The sequence below is a fragment of the Herpailurus yagouaroundi genome, unplaced genomic scaffold, assembly GCF_014898765.1.
Source record: "Herpailurus yagouaroundi ecotype Mexico unplaced genomic scaffold, PumYag 163, whole genome shotgun sequence".
Lineage (NCBI taxonomy): Eukaryota > Metazoa > Chordata > Mammalia > Carnivora > Felidae > Herpailurus > Herpailurus yagouaroundi.
The window spans coordinates 14,974,770-14,991,250 of record NW_024412404.1 but is presented as its reverse complement, the minus strand read 5'-3'; the positions used below and the strand labels follow the sequence as shown (position 1 = coordinate 14,991,250).

The following is a 16,481-nucleotide window of genomic DNA, read 5'->3' as shown; positions in this document are numbered from 1 at the left end:
CTCTGCCTGGCTTTCAAGGGCCTTTATCACCTGGCAGAACTTAGCCCCTACTACTCCCAACATGACTGTCCCTCTCCTCACAGGCCCCATGACTTGCTCATGCAATTCATTCCACCCAAAGTATTTTCCTTTTCCCCACATCCATCTTCCCAAGTTCCATTTCCCACAGGAACCTTCTTTCTACTATTCCTACTTACCACAATAGCACTTTCTCTGAATTCCTATTATATAGTGAAAGTCAGTCTGCATTACAGCTCTTTAATTTCAAACTTTTTAAAGCATCTTTTTACTTTTTTTTTTTTTTAAGATTGTTTTCAAGCAATCTCTACACCCAGCATGGGGCTTAAACTCACAACCCCAGGATCAAGAGTCACATGCTCCACAAATTGAGTCAGCCAGGTGCCCCCTTCTTAAAGCATTTTTTAAAAATTTCTCTGCAGCAGCTTTCCACCTTTGTTCCATGATAACACAGAAGAATAAAACCCACATGTATGACATACCCCCAAGTAAAGCATTTACAAATGTGGCTATTTTATTACTACTAATAAATAACTTATAATACATCTTACAAGTGATTAGTGTGCTACACATAATAGAAGGTGATCAATAAATACTTAATTAACCAATTAGTGTGTCCAGCCCATTAATCAATCAATTACACATAAATATTACTGCTGCTGCTGCCTGATAAGGATGATGATTGACGATGATGCAAAATACTCTTCTCCTGACAGTCTCTACAGGAACGCATGACTTCTTATGGGGCAAATCTAACCAATATTATAACAGTACAGCAGGGACATTATACCCCTGAAGTTTATGAAGATTGAGACAGTTTCTATGGCAAACATCGTGCAATCCCACACGTCCTGTGCAACAGTGTGGCTATTACTTCAATCTTGGGTAAAATTAGTAAACTGTAAACTCTGCTAGTGCAGTTAGAGATCAGATAACTCTTACTCCACCCAAGAGAAAGACTTCCTGTAACAATGCAAATCTTGCTCCGTATTAAAATGTTCTTGCTTTTACAGTAAGGAATTGCTCAAGCATTGGAAGTCCCTCACTGAGAATTATAACTCAGATATATAATTTTAACTGATATGAAATGTTTTCTCCAACATGTCAACATGCTCTTAATTGCCAGTCACACAAATAAGACTATGATTTGATTTTGACACCCCCAAATCCTAAAAATGCCAAAAATCCTGAAAATATCATATCTTGCCCCGAAAAAAATCTCTAAACATATTTCAGACTGCTTAGATATAAATCTATCTACAGACCAAGAGCATTCTGTTTTCTCTAGTACTGACATTCTACCATTCTAGGAGTAGAAATAGATCCAAGAATAAATTTTTGAAACTTTTATTCTTTAGTGTTGCCTAAGCAGACACTATTAGAAGTGCTTGTAAAAGTAGATGACAGAGGAAGCTCTGTCATGCCCTGGAAACCTCCAAACATCAACCAAACAGCCCAAAAGAATGTCCTACTCAACAGTTCCAAGGATGTCATTAATTGCTTCCATCTGTTTCTCTCTGTCCCCTCCCCCTTCAAGTCAAGGCATCTACAAAAATTTTCTGCTTCATTTTGCATTTGCATTCTAAAGAAAAGTAAGAAAAGCATAAAGAGCTATAATGTTTTAAACTGTGGAATATTTGCCCCCCCCAAATCTGTTTGACAGCCACAGCCATATTGTTGTTTTTTACCCTGTGCTATTTTCAAGTAACATATTAAGTTAATTGAAAGGAATCTATTCAAAGTCCCCCCAACCTCCCAGCCAAGCTTACAGGTAAAACTCACAGGTGTCTGCACTTGGTCCTAACTCTGCTTTTTTAGGTCACAGGGCCTATATCCTCAGAAAACAGACCCCAACTACAGAACATACTCTTCTCTAGTCAGACCACAACCCACATCCTGGAGGAGCCCCAGACAGAGCAGCTTGAAAAACACGCCATCTTCTACTCTACCTGGCCGAGAGTCGACCTTCTCTCCACACACTGTGTCCCCTCTCAACATCCTTTAAAACCCCGTACAAGGCTCAGCCTGACAGAAACTCGTGGCCGACATCTCTCTTGATGTCTGGCCCCTCTCCTCCCTTAGAGAGTGAATAAACTCTGTCCTGCTTGTCTGGACATGCTTTGTGCAACTCCCTAACAGCTTTGGTGGCCCGTAAGAGGACTGGCCATTACCTACTGACCGGAATCCATCTCAACCAGATCGCCTTCTCAACTTATCTCAGGTGAGTCAAATTTTCATTTTCAGGAGGGCGCTTTGAGATCTTGAGCACTGACAGCAATCACCCACCCACCAGGTGTTGGCCAATTCCCCCACGGCAAGGTTCAAGCCCCAGTACTGGGCTCAGTCAACAATCTACAGTTCACCACTGGAGTGACACCTCCTCTAGGTCTTTCTGCAGTCTAGGGATCCTCAATCCCTTCCCTTCACACAGACCCTTGAGTTTGGGGGATGCCCCTTTCTCAGGCTCCACACTGGTCAGGGTTTCATCTTCCTGGAACACTGAGTCAAGATGTCTCCCTTCACAGTTTTTCCCTTTGTTCCTGGTCCTCAAAATGTCCTTTCTCCTCCTAGATTTCCAGATGCGCAATACCTTGTCCACCCCTCCCAAGGACTCCCCTCTGGGATGCCTCCTTAAAAAAATATCAAAAACCTCCAGGTGCGTTGGTGGCTCAGTCAGTTAAGCATATGACTCTTGATCTCGGCTCAAGTCATGATCTCACAGTTCCGTTCGTGAGATCAAGCCCTATGTCTGGCTCTGCAGCCTGCTGGGGACTCTCTCTTCCTCTCTCTCCACCCCTCCCCTGCTCACGTGCTCTTTCTCTCTCTCAAAATAAATAGATAAAAACCATTTTTACAAAAATCTCAAAAACCTCCAGTTGAAACAAGGTATTTGGCCCAAACGTCTTAATTTTCTACTGTAACGCAGCCTGGCCCCAATATTAATTAGATGACCAGAAGGGCTGGCCAGAGAACAGCTCTCTTAACCACAATTCTCTTCTCCAATTGAGTTTATATTGTCATGGCCTGGGTAAATGAGGTGAGGTTCCTTATGTCCAAGCTTTTTTTGAACTCGCTCGTCATCCTGACCTTCGCACTGCCTGTCGTATGTTCCTTCTATCTCCCCAGTGCTACCAACTTGGATTTGACCCTGCTGACCAACCTCCACCTTTCCACTTACCCATAGTTGATCCTCTGGCACCTCCACACACACCCCAGTACCCTCCTTCCCCTCAAGGCCCTTCAGCACCCCCTTACCCCCTTAAGCCCTTGCCTCCACTTCTCAATCCTTCTCCTGCCCACACTCGCTCTGATCACTCTTACCAACCTCCTGATGCTCTCACCACCCAATTCCCTCTTCGCAAAGTGGCTACAGCAGGGGGCATTGTTTGGGTCCACGTTCCCTTCATGCCAGATCTTTCTCATATGGAATTTAAGCTTAGCTCTTTCTCAACTGATTCCTCCAGGTTCACTAAAGAATTTGAATATCTCACTCTTTCCTGTGATTTGTGGAGGGACCTATATGTTATTCTCTCCACCTGTACCACCCCAGAAGAAAAAAACAGAATTTGGTCCAAGGCTACTGAATATGCCGATGATCTAAACTGCAGAGAGCCTGTACAACATGCTCCCAGCAATGCAGCAGTTCCCTTAGCTGAGCCCAATTGGAATTACCAGCCCTCCTCTGGAGACAAAGCCAAATGCAACCACAGGACCACCGGCTTCATAAGAGGCATGTAGCGGGCAGCTTCTAAACAGATCAATTATGAAAGGTTAAGAAAAAGCACCCACAGATCAGATGAAAACTCTGCCCTTTTTCTCACCCATCTCACTGAGGCTCTTTAAAAATTCACAAACTCATGAGCTTGAGCCCCACATCAGGTGAGCTCTGCTTCTCTGTCTCTGTCTCTCTCTGCCTCCCTGGGATTCTCTCTCTCTCTGCCCCTCACTCACTTGCACCCTCTCTCTCTCTTTCACAAAGGAAAATCGATCCTGCCTATCTATGCATTTTAACTCCCAGTCAGCCTCAGACATTAGAAAGAAACCTCAAAAGTTGGATAAAGGCCCTCAAACCCCTCAATATGAACTACTGGACCTGGCCTTCAGGGTCTTTAACAACAGACAGGAGGAATCAAAGAGGAAACAAGACAAAGAGATCAAAAACGATCTCATGCTTACTAAGCTACTGCCCTTACTGGAGCTATTCAGTGTTACCCTGCTGGCTCAACCTAAACATTCTCCAAGCCCCCTCCAAGAGCTTGTCACACTTCTGGCTACTGGCCTAAACAATGTCCCAATAAAAAACTGCCACCCAGGGGGCACCTGGGTGGTTCAATTGGCTAAGTGACTGACTCCTGATCTTGAGATCAGGTCATGATCTCACAGTTTGTGAGTTCGAGCCCCGCGTCAGGCTCTGTGCTGACAGCTCAGAACCTGGAGCCTGCTTCAGATTCTGTGTCTCCCTCTCTCTGCCCCTCCCGCACTCATGCGCTTGCTCGCTCTCTCAAAAATTAACAAACGTTAAGAAAAAAAAAACTGTTCAGTAAGTTTTTCAGTTGATCATAACATAGTGTTTTTCCTTTATTCTCCATGGAGACCAGGATTTTTCCCCATGGTGCGATAAAGGTTAAAACCTATGAATGGTTTACCTAAATCCATTAATGATCTTTACCTAAATCAATTGCTTCCTAATTAAAATTGCATAATTACAACTTCCTAATTCTGTCATTAATTTCACATTTGTTGGCTAAAATTCCCCTCATCAACTAGGACTATTCGGTTACTCTGAGATAAAGTCTGTACAGGGAAGGCAAGATAGTTAACAATTTTTTGTGTGTGGGTGAAGACAACATTTAAGATCTATTCTCTTAGCAACTTTCAAATATACAATATTGTTAACTATAGCCACCATGCTGTACATTACATCTCTAGGACTTATATATCTTATAACTGAAAGTTTGTACCTTTCAACCACCTTCACTCATTTCTCCCATATTCCAGTGTGTGTGTGTCTGTATATATACACACATACAAACATACCACATTTTCTTTATCCATTCATTCTCTGATGGACACTTAGGTTGCTTCCATGTCTTGGCTTTTGTAAGTAAGGTTGCAGAGAATATGGGTGTGCAGATACCTTTCTGAGGTAGTGATTTTGTTTCCTTTGTATTAATACCCAGAAGTGGAACTGTTGGATCATATGGTAGTTCTACATTTAATTTTTTTGAAGAACCTCTGGAAAGGCAAGGTAAATCTTAATTTTTTTCTTTAAATCACCAATTACCAGTAAATAAATAAACAAATAAATAACCTACTAGAGTAGGGAACTGGTATACTACTTACCACTAAGGGTAATCAATGAAGTTTTGTTTTGGTGTTTTTCTTAAGGTTTATTTTATTTATTTTGAGTGAGAGAGCATATAAGCACACAGGGGAAGGGCAGAGAAAGAAGAGAGAGAATTCCAAGCAGGCTCCACACTGTCAGGGAGAAGAAGCCCAATGGAGCCCAACGCAGGGCTCAGACTCACAAGAGTGAGATCATGACCTGAGCTGAAATCAAGAGTCAGATGCTTAACCCACTGAGCCACACAGGTGCCCCTAAAGTTTTGTTTTGGTTGAAAGTTACCTATTTTTTTGGAAAATATCACTAGGACACAGTCCTTAATTTGTCTAAGTCCCCAAGGAAGCCTGTGAGAGCACATAGCATACTTCAAGGATATATTTCTAGGGATGAGCAGAAATTAGTTTCCTGAAAAAAAATCATTAATCAGTCAAATGATCTTCATAGACTTGAATGTCAGGGTTGAAAGGAAATTTCTGTAGGGTCACCTAGTTCAAATACCCACCTGATGTTGAAAACCCCTTGTGCATTATCTCACCATGCTCTGTACTTTCCAGGGAGTGAGGGGCAAACAGGTATGAGCTAGATCTATGTGCTTTTTTTCTCTTTTTATTTTTTATTGAGGTATAATGGACATATAACATTATATTAGTTTCAGATGTACACATGATTTTAAATGTGTATATATTGTGAAAGAATCACCAAATTAAGACTAGTTGCCATCCATAGTTTTAATTTTTTCATATGATAACTTTTAAAATTCATTTTCTTAACAATTTTATATTATACCCCCAAGACTCATTTATTTTGTAACTGAAGCTTGTACGTTTGACCCACTACACCATTTTGGCCCCCCACTCCACTCTGCCTCATCTCCAGCAACTACCAATCTGTTTTGTGAATCTATAAATGATTTTTTAATGTCTTTTTGTATTAACTTGTTTTATTTTTTTTTAATTTACATCCAAATTGGTTAGCATATAGTGCAACAATGATTTCAGGAGTAGATTCCTTAGTGCCCCTTACCCATTTAGCCCATCCCCCCCACACACCCCTTCCCATAACCTTCAGTTTGTTCTCCATATTTGAGTCTCTTCTGTTTTGTCCCCCTCCCTGTTTTTATATTATTTTTGTTTCCCTTCCCTTATGTTCATCTGTTTTGTCTCTTAAAGTCCTCATATGAGTGAAGTCATATGATTTTTGTCTTTCTCTGACTAATTTCACTTAGCATAATATCCTCCAGTTCCATCCACGTAGTTGCAAATGGCAAGATTTCATTCTTTTTGACTGCCAAGTAATACTCCATTGTATATACACACCACATCTTCTTTATCCATTCATCCATCGATGGACATTTGAGCTCTTTCCATACTTTGGCTATTGTGGATAGTGCTGCTATAAACATGGGGGTGCACGCGTCCCTTCGAAACAGCACACCATGGATAAATGCCTAGTAGTGCAATTGCTGGATCGTAGGGTAGTTCTATTTTTAGTTTTTTGAGGAACCTCCATACTGTTTTCCAGAGTGGCTGCACCAGCTTGCATTCCCAAGATCTGTGTTTTTAATGTAAGGTAAATATAAGTTTAATTATAATGTTAACTGACAGCATAGGACTCCTCTTAATATTACCATGCTGATGAAATGGCACATAAACAAAGTAGGCTCATATTGGTTAGAGCTGGAAGAAACCTTGGAGGTTATCAAGTCCAGTGAGGCAAATCAGAAAAGATACTCCCACAAAACAGGCTCTACAAAAAACAGATGCTTCTGGCCCCTAACTTCCTGACACATGAACATTTTGCAGAATTAACAGAAACACCATTATGTAGAAACACCCACTCAAGTAAGTTAGAAATAAAAAGACATCAACATGGGTGAAATTTTGCATCTGTTCAATGAAAATAGAACATAAGGAGGTTAAAAATAAAAGAATACTTCTCACTTTATTTAAAATTGTGATATATAACATACATAGAGAAATTTGTATAAAACATACATATAATATAATGAATAGTTATAAAACAATCACCCATATTGTATTGAGTAAGTAACTCAACACTTACATCAAGAAATACATTACCGTTTATTTTGATATTATTTTAATCAAATATTATATATTTGATATAAATAAAATATATAAATAAAATATTCATTATATTTTATATAAATATATAAAATAAAATATATATAAAATAAAATAAAATAAAATATTGTTTATTTTGGTATTATTACCATTTCAGAAGCCCCTGTGTGGCCTCACCCTGAGTATAACCCTCTTCCTTCCTCCCAGAGGTACCATTACCCTGACTTTTATAATCATTATTTCCTTACTTATCTTCATCTTTGTAAGGCAGTTTACTTCTACATGTTTCTGAAGTTTAAATAAATGGAGACTACCTATGTATCTATCATTAATTTCTCTCATTTATTTTTGAGATTCATTCATTTTTTTAATTGAAGTAAAATTCACATAATATAAAATCAACCATTTTGAACTGAAAAATTCTCTTTCATTACTGATTGGTATTCCAATTTGTGACTATACCATAATTGTTTTTATCCATTCTACAATAAACAGGCCAGTGGAGTCATCATGAACAATGTTGATATCAATGTTTTCATATATGGATCCTAGTGTACATGGGCATAAGTTTCTCTGACAATTGTCTGTCCTCTACTTTACTAACACCAAACTGTTTTCCAAAGTGGCCGCACCAATTTACATTCCCAGTAGGAGTGTATGAGAGTTCCAATTGCTCCACATCTTTATCAACAACTAATATTATCACACTTCTTAATTTAGGGTTTATAATGGAGTAATTTGCACAGCTCTGATGAGTAATGAGATAGAGTACCTGTTCATAATTTATTGGCCATTTAGATTTCCTCTTTTGAGGTGACTATTCAAATCCTTTGCCACTTTTTTTTTGGAGCTGAATAGCCTTACCTTACTTTTGACTTTTGAAAAGTAAAGATTTCACTTTTTTTCTGTCCTATGCACCAACCTTTACATTTACTTAGGACTTGACTGCCATAGAACAAAATCACTGAGCAAAGACAAACTTGACAAAGTTTTAACTAATCAAAAGTTAGTATCTCCACTTTTACTCAGGATAGGCCAAAACACCTGCAAATTATTTGTAGGAATTTGGGTGATAAGTAAATATAATTAAATTTAAAATGTTACTGAAATAACACCGCAATAAATTTTTAAGTTTGTATCTACTGTTATTCCCTCATCTCCAAGCAAAGGTGTTTAGCATATAACTCAGATTCATGCCTGCTAAGGTCAGAATGTTTCTGAATCTTTTCCATTCCAAATAATGAAACTCAGAGGTCAAACTTACATTAAAAATCACTATGTCAAAAATGCCTAATAGCAATGAATACAATCAACAGTAGGAACTACAGTGTTATAAGATGAAAAGTCAAAATCTCAACTGTAAACACTTTTATATTAAAAAAAAAAAAAAGTTGCTCCTGGAATCAGTTAATTTTCTTTCCTACCAAGAGGATTATTCTGCTTAGCAAGAGAAGAATGTTTTACTCACTTAATAAATGCTGGTGGCATATCTCTCTTCAAAATCTGATCTTCAGTGGTTTGAACAGTCTCTTTTCCAACCTACAGGAGAAAAAGATTCACAATTCAATAATAAATTCTCAGACTTTTAAAAACTTAAACATATTGAAACACATACTTTATCATTGAAGTTTCTGGATTCAAAGAAAATTTCTGGATTTTTGAAATTATCAAGATAGTTCCCACATACCCTTCCACAATATACTTGGATAACAATATGGGATACAATGTACCACCCCTTGTTCAGAGTAATTCATTTGAAAGCACCGCCGAGCACAGTAAAAAAAAGAGATAAACTCATCTCTGAGATATATGAATATATGTTCAATTGACAAACTACTTTATCTTTTTTTTTAAGATTTTATATTTAAGTAATCTCTATACCCAATGTGGAGCTCAAACCCACAGCCCCAAGATCAAGAGTCACATGCTCCACCAACGGAGCTAGTCAGGTACCCCTATATCTCTAATACAGTACATGAAGTACAATGAATCAAGATAAGTAAGCTAAATGTCCATACGGGGGGGGAAAAAAACATAGTACTGGAACTGAAAAAAAGTATAAAGCAATTATGATGCTGAAACTAGAAACCAAACATATGAAAATACACAACTTCACCATTAATCAAATAAATTCACACCAGGGGTGCCTGGGTGGCTTAGTCAGTTGAGCATCTGACTCTTGATGTCAGCTCACTCAGGTCACGATCCCAGCGTCCTGGGATCAAGCACCATCTCGAGCTCTGCATTGGGCATGGAGCCTGCCCCTCTCCCTTGCTCATGCTCTCTCTAAACTAAAAATAAATTTTTAATTAAAAATAAATAAATAAATTCAAACTAAAGCAACATGATTTTCCCCTAATTATAGATCAACTTTTTAAAAAATAATATATAGGGGCGCCTGGGTGGCGCAGTCGGTTGAGCGTCCGACTTCAGCCAGGTCACGATCTCGCGGTCCGTGAGTTCGAGCCCCGCGTCGGGCTCTGGGCTGATGGCTCAGAGCCTGGAGCCTGTTTCCGATTCTGTGTCTCCCTCTCTCTCTGCCCCTCCCCCGTTCATGCTCTGTCTCTCTCTGTCCCAAAAATAAATAAACGTTGAAAAAAAAATTTTTTTTAAATAATATATAATGCTGAATGCTACAATGGAATAGTTTTATACCCTTCTAATGGCAATGTAAACTGGCATACTCCATTTGGAAAAGCATTTACTAGTATGTGTTAAGAGATATGAAAAGTCATATCTAGGAATTCCACTTAAAGAGAATATACACTATAAGCAATAATACCAAATGTGGTAATAACAAGTTTCACAAAAATATTCACTATCATGTTAGTTATAAAAGCCAAAACATTTTTTAAATAACTTATCCAACAACAAGGAACAGCTAAGTAAATTAGGATAAAGATAGAGTACTACAGAGCCATTAAAACAATGGTTATAAAGACTCAGCACTACATAAAAATTTTTCTGACATTATATTTCATTTAAAAGGAAGAATAAAAATAATAAATACACCATGATTACAACAAACCAGAAAAATCCATATGTATGAAGCAAAACACTGAAAGAATACAAAACAAAATGTTAACAGTGATTATAACGATGCTTAGGAAATTCTGTATCTGTATTTCCTCTTTTCTAATCTTCTGAAATGTGAATATACAATTTTTATAATTTAAAAAGTAATATTAAAATGTTATTCTGGGTTATTTAGATGCAATTATTTCCTACCTAATAACTGTAGTAATTATGTCATTTCATATAAATCTTCCAAATAGTAATATCTAAAAATATAAAAATATATCAAAATATTAAAAGCCACACTAACCAGATTATGTGCACACATATTTATTATATCACAAATGGTACACATACTCACTTTCTTCAAAATTATTCTTCTGTAGGGCTTGGATGTCAATTTTTCTTTCACTACAGCTATATCACATACTCTAAAGTACTCTAAAGAAAGGTAAACTTGAATATAGTAAATGGTGAAATCCACCCATTTTACCAATATAAAGCTACATAAAAGTGCTAAATCATAAATATAAACCACAGTTTAATGCAGAAATCTGTAATTTTTTTTAAATCCAGAATGGAAAGTATCTCAATCCTACCATTTAACTGTTTAACTTTTGATTGAGTTTAAAGAAAAAAAACAAATAAGAAAAATCCCTTAGTGCACAGTAAATCAGCTAAAGAAAATAATACAATAAACTATTCTCAGGGAATACAAGTCATGCATAAGTTAATGAATACAAGTTTTTTCTCTCAAGTTAATAGCTCAGAAAAAAGCAAAAACACATATACCACTGTGTAATAGCCAGTGCTTTTGTAGACAATAGACTGCCTGTATCATAATAAAAGCCTTTCAAATCAGCAGCTGGTTCTCTAGAGTTTCTCAGATCAAAACATGACAGAATATTTCCAGATGTATTGTTCACTATATTTTCCAACTAAAATCAACCATTCAAAAAGCTGTGGGCCATGATTTCATGAAATAAAAAATGAAGTTCAGCAACAAAGTCACTAGTTCATACTGAGTATAAGGGCCTAGAAGGATATTCATATTTAGACACATGGAGATTTCTTTTATTTTACACACACAGAGACACAGCAAGGGAAGAAGAGGAGTGAGTTCCTCTTATATCTCCTTTAGAAAACATTCAGTTATTCAGCTGTTATTCAGCATTATGAAACATTTATTGAGTACAACTACATAAGCCAGGCACTGTTCTAGGTATTGGGGCTAGAGCAGAGAGTAAAAATAAGCCTCCTGCCCTCATGGAACTTATATTCTAGTAGGAGTAGACAGAAAGTGCACAAGTACATAAATACACAAACAAAATCACCCCAGATAATGGTAAGGATGATGCTATATAGACTATAGGGTAGGAGTAGAGGGTTCCTACTTTAAAGAGTGGATAAAGAAGACTTCTCTGAGGAAGTAACACTGGAGTTGACACTCTGAAGCTGAGAAGGAAGCCTCATGGAAGAACTGGGAAAGAACACTCCATAGGGAGAAACAAGACAAAGACCCTATGGCAGGAAAATTTGAGTATATCCAAGGAAGCTTAAGGAGGCCAGAGTGGCTGAAGTTCAGTGAGGGGAGAAGGTGTGGTGGTGATAGGGCTGGATAAGAAGGCAAGGGCCAGATGGCAAAGAGCCTTTTAGGCTAGGTTAAGATGTGTGGAATCTTTTCTAAATACAGTAAGAAGAAGGACTGCTAAACAGGAGATTGAAATGACCTGATTTTCTTTTTAAAAAGACATTTTTGTCTGTGATGTGGCCAAGTGATCTTAGTGGGTAAGGGGAAGCAGGCTGACCAGTTAGGAGGCTACTGCAGTCATCCAGCAGAGAGATGACAGTAACTTAAAATAAGACATGAAAGTGGAAATGGAGAATTAGCTCTTTTGGAGGAAGAACTAATAGGACTTGCTTTTGGACTGCAAGGAGTGGGGGATGGGGAGTAGACCGAGGGGTGGGGGGGAATCAGAAATGACTTCTGATCAATTAGGTGAAAGGTCTTTGAAGGCAGCAATGCTGGAAGGCTGATATATGGCAAAGATTTACCCTCAAAAAATAAAACAATCATGGGGCACCCAGATGGCTCAGTCAGTTAATTGTCCAACTCTTCGTTCTGGCTCAGGTCATGATCTCACAGTTTCGGGAGTTTGAGCCCCACGCAGCAGGGAGCCTGCTTGGGATCCTCTCTCTCCCTCTCTCTCTGCCCCTCCCCCACTCATGCTTTCTCTGTCTCTCTCAAAAAAATTAAATTTAAAAATTAAGGGGGCGCCTGGGTGGCTCAGTCGGTTGAGCGGCCGACCTCGGCTCAGGTCACGATCTCGCGGTCCGTGAGTTCGAGCCCCGCGTCGGGCTCTGTGCTGACAGCTCAGAGCCTGGAGCCCGTTTCAGATTCTGTGTCTCCCTCTCTCTCTGACCCTCCCCTGTTCATGCTCTGTCTCTTTCTGTCTCAAAAATAAATAAACGTTAAAAAAAAAAAAATTTTTTTTTAAAAATTAAGATAATCTTTTTAAAAAAATAAATTAAAATTAAAATTAAAAATAAAGCAATCATGAGTACACCCAGCAAAACCATTAAAACAGTTTTACCAATAGCCAATAACCTGACCCTGGTGAAGGTAATTACTAAAGAATGAATGAATTTTACTTAAATATTTTATTTCTCTTTTCTAAGGGTAGGGGTAAGTGGGGAAAGAAAAGTAGATAATAAAAATATACTCAAAGGCTACTTATCCAGAAGCTATTTTTTTTTTTTTTAAAGGCATGTGGTTCCAGAGCCTGTGCTCTTCTTTTTTGGTGGCAGGGAGATGGCGTGGAAGGGCAGAGGGAGAGAGAGAATCTTAAGCAGGCTCCACACCCAGCACAGAGTCCAATGCGGGGCTCAATCCCACCACCCTGAGATCATTACCTGAGCTGAAATAGTCAGATACTCAACTGACTGAGTCACCCAAGCACCCCTTAATTTACTATTCTAAGCTGCATTCATACTTGTGGTGACAGTATCCACAGTCACTCCAATCTTCAATATACTCAGTCCAGAATTAAATTAGGTACAATAAATAAATGCTCCCGTTTTTAAGGCAAAACACATAAAGCATGACTGTGTAGAATAAATGTCATTTTCACTTGAGGAATTGATTTTTAGCAATGCTGTCCAATAGAACTTTCTGTTATGATAGAAATGTTCTTTTTGAACTGTCCTACCCAATACAGTAGCCAACAGCCACATATGCCTATTGAGCAGTATGGCTTGTGCAACTGAAGAAGTAAATTATTACTTTTTATTTAATTTTAATTAATCTTAATTTTTTAATTAAGATTTTATTTTTCATTTATAGCATTTTAAGTTCACAGCAAAACTAAGGGGAAGATAACAGAGATTTCCCATACACTCCCCGCTCCATACAACAGCCTCCCCCATTATCAACAACCCACACCAGAGAGTACATTTGTCACTACCCATAAACCTACCATTGACTACATCATAATCACCCAAAACTCATAGTCGACATGACAACTCACTCCTGGCAACCACTAATCATGTCACTGTCTCCATAGTTTTACCTTTTCTAAAATGTCGTATAGAATCATCCTGTATGTAACCTTTATCGATTGGCTTCTTTCAATTAATTTTAATTGTAATTGCCACATGTGGCTAGTGGCTACTATATTGCACAACTCAGGTCTACGGGACTTTCACTGTCTCCTAAAACTGGTCTTCCTGACTCTAGACTTCCATCTTCTAATTCACTCTTCACACAGCTGCTAGATTAACCTTCATTTTTGCCTTTGCTGCATGGTCTCTTCACAAAACAAAGGAGCTGGGTCTGCAAAGACAGAGTTGCTAGATGGAGAAGAGAGGGATCAGACAGTCCAAGCAGAAAGGAGAGAACAGGCAAAGGCTCTGATGTGTTTGAGCATATGGTTGAGTAGACAAGAAAAACAGGTTGGTGTGGCCTCAGCAAAAGAAATGAGGCTAGAAAGGGAAGCTCCAGTCACCTTGGGAAGGGCTTTGTATGCCAAGCAAAGACAGAGAAGATTATGTAACTTAATTTGCCCATTTATTCAAAGGTTGTCATCCTCTGTTCTAGATCTTTCCAATTCAGTGTTGTATCACTGAAGTATCAAGTCAAGAAGTTCCAAAGAAGCCAGTTTCTAAAGATATGCAGGATCAGAAAAGCATCTTCTATTTGTGAACAGCTGGCAAAGTCTATCTAGGAGAGCCAAGATAAAGCTTCACATTTTTTAGGCCATCAACCAGGAAATGTACTTTCCTTCTCTTTCCCCACACTATCAAAACAAAACAGCTTTTTTAGCATCCATCTTTTCCAAACAAAAAGAGTAGAACAATTAAGAAAGGGATTAATTCACAAAATGCTCTTTGTTAACTAGCAGGAATCTTCATGGCTTGTGGAAAACATTACTCCTGGAGGCCTCAGCCTTACTGTGGGGAAGCACATGATTCCTAATATAAGCTACACTTTGCAAACAAGCAGGTCAGTAATAATTTGGACAAATGCTTCTCGAACCTGTGCAGCACGTCATCAAAACACTTAACTACTTGAGTAGTTAAGCCAAATGTTTTTACTACATACATGTTAAGAGCACATGCACAGGAATTTAGTGACTTGGTTTCTAGTTACAGCTTAGCTAATAAATAGTCATGTATGGGGGCACCTGGGTGGCTCAGTCTGTTAAGGGTTCGACTTCAGCTCTGGGTCATCTCAGGGTTTGTGACTTCAAGACCTGCGTTGGGCTCCATGCTGACAGCTTGGAGCCTGGAGCCTGCTTTGGATTCTGTCTCCCTCTCTCTCTGCCCCTCCCCTGCTTGTACTCTGCCTCTCTCTCTCTGAAAAATAAACATTAAAAATAAATAAACAAATAAATAAATAAATATATGGTCATGTATGTGGCCTAAAATGAATCATATAATTACTCAAATATTTCTTCTCAACTATGTGATCTCTTTCCTTCCTTGTCTACTGTAGGTTGACCCAATTACCTTTTAGCTCTCTGATAAAGGAAATTTACCTTTAAGTTTATCTTTTCTACCTTCAGTCTTCATTTACCACTTCAAATTCTTTTTAGGAACAAGGCAAGGTATGAAATGATTAATAAATGCAAAATTTAAAAGCTCTCACTTCCTGTATATTTTATCTATACATTTTATGATTGTGAGGTTAAAGTTGATGTCTGATTTTTTAACCTTAAATCATATTCCCTCTGAAAAATAAATGCCCATAGTTAAAGGGTACAAAGCGGGGGAAGGGCACCTGGATGCTCAGTCAGTTGAGCATCGGACTCTTGATCTCATCTTGGGTCTTGATCTCAGGGCCATGAGTTCAGGCCTCATGCTGGGCATGAAGGGTACTTAAAAAAAAAAAAAGCAGAGAAAAGAATGCCAGAATGCCAAATAGGTCTTAGTTATAAGTTCTGAGGTTTTCCAGGTGAGCATTTAAAAACAACCCTTTCAAAGTAATCTAACTTTATAGTAAATACATTTTATTACTTCCAAGCTTTGTTCCATTGCTGAAATTCAGACTTGTTGGTTCTATTCACTGCTAAAACTATTTCTCTTTTATTTTCTTCTTCAGAGAATTGCCTCTAACTCTTGAGGCCCAATTCCCTCAATTCAATAAACAGGCAGTAAGTGCCAACTATGTGTCCGCTAGGTGGTAGGAAGAGAATGAGATAAGAAATAAAGCATCCTTAGATAAAATGAAATAAGGGTAGTGAATGAGTAAGAGGCCTGGGGGCATTTTCAGGGGGCTTGGCGGGAAGCCCTGTTTCTTTTGAAGAGCTCTTACTTTGTTCAGTAGTTAATTTAAATATCTTTTGTTCAATATGTGACTTTAGTTCAAAATTCTATGTGAGAAGCCTTTTGTCTTCTGCTGTTGTTATTATTACTCCTTTTATCACGACCCACTCAATTTGGTTCAGTAATGTACAGAGATTTGGTTTCTTTCCAGCAAAAGAAAGAAAGAAAGAAAGAAAGAAAGAAAGAAAGAAAGAAAGAAA

At 38.3% G+C, this 16,481-nt stretch overlaps 1 protein-coding gene and 1 long non-coding RNA gene across 4 annotated transcripts in view; one reads left to right on the top strand and one right to left on the bottom strand.

The window, feature by feature from the left end:
- Positions 1-16,481, bottom strand: part of VCL (vinculin) — a 112,345-nt gene that overhangs the window by 67,156 nt on the left and 28,708 nt on the right. For both annotated transcript variants that reach the window (XM_040485451.1, XM_040485450.1), the window contains exon 2: positions 8,912-8,982. In XM_040485451.1, the coding sequence (XP_040341385.1) occupies positions 8,912-8,982 (71 nt within the window). The remainder of the gene's footprint in view (positions 1-8,911; positions 8,983-16,481) is intronic.
- The window catches only part of LOC121036810 (uncharacterized), a 75,723-nt gene continuing 61,377 nt past the window's right edge, over positions 2,136-16,481 (top strand). For both annotated transcript variants that reach the window (XR_005793483.1, XR_005793482.1), the window contains exon 1: positions 2,136-2,239. This is a non-coding gene — a long non-coding RNA (uncharacterized LOC121036810). The remainder of the gene's footprint in view (positions 2,240-16,481) is intronic.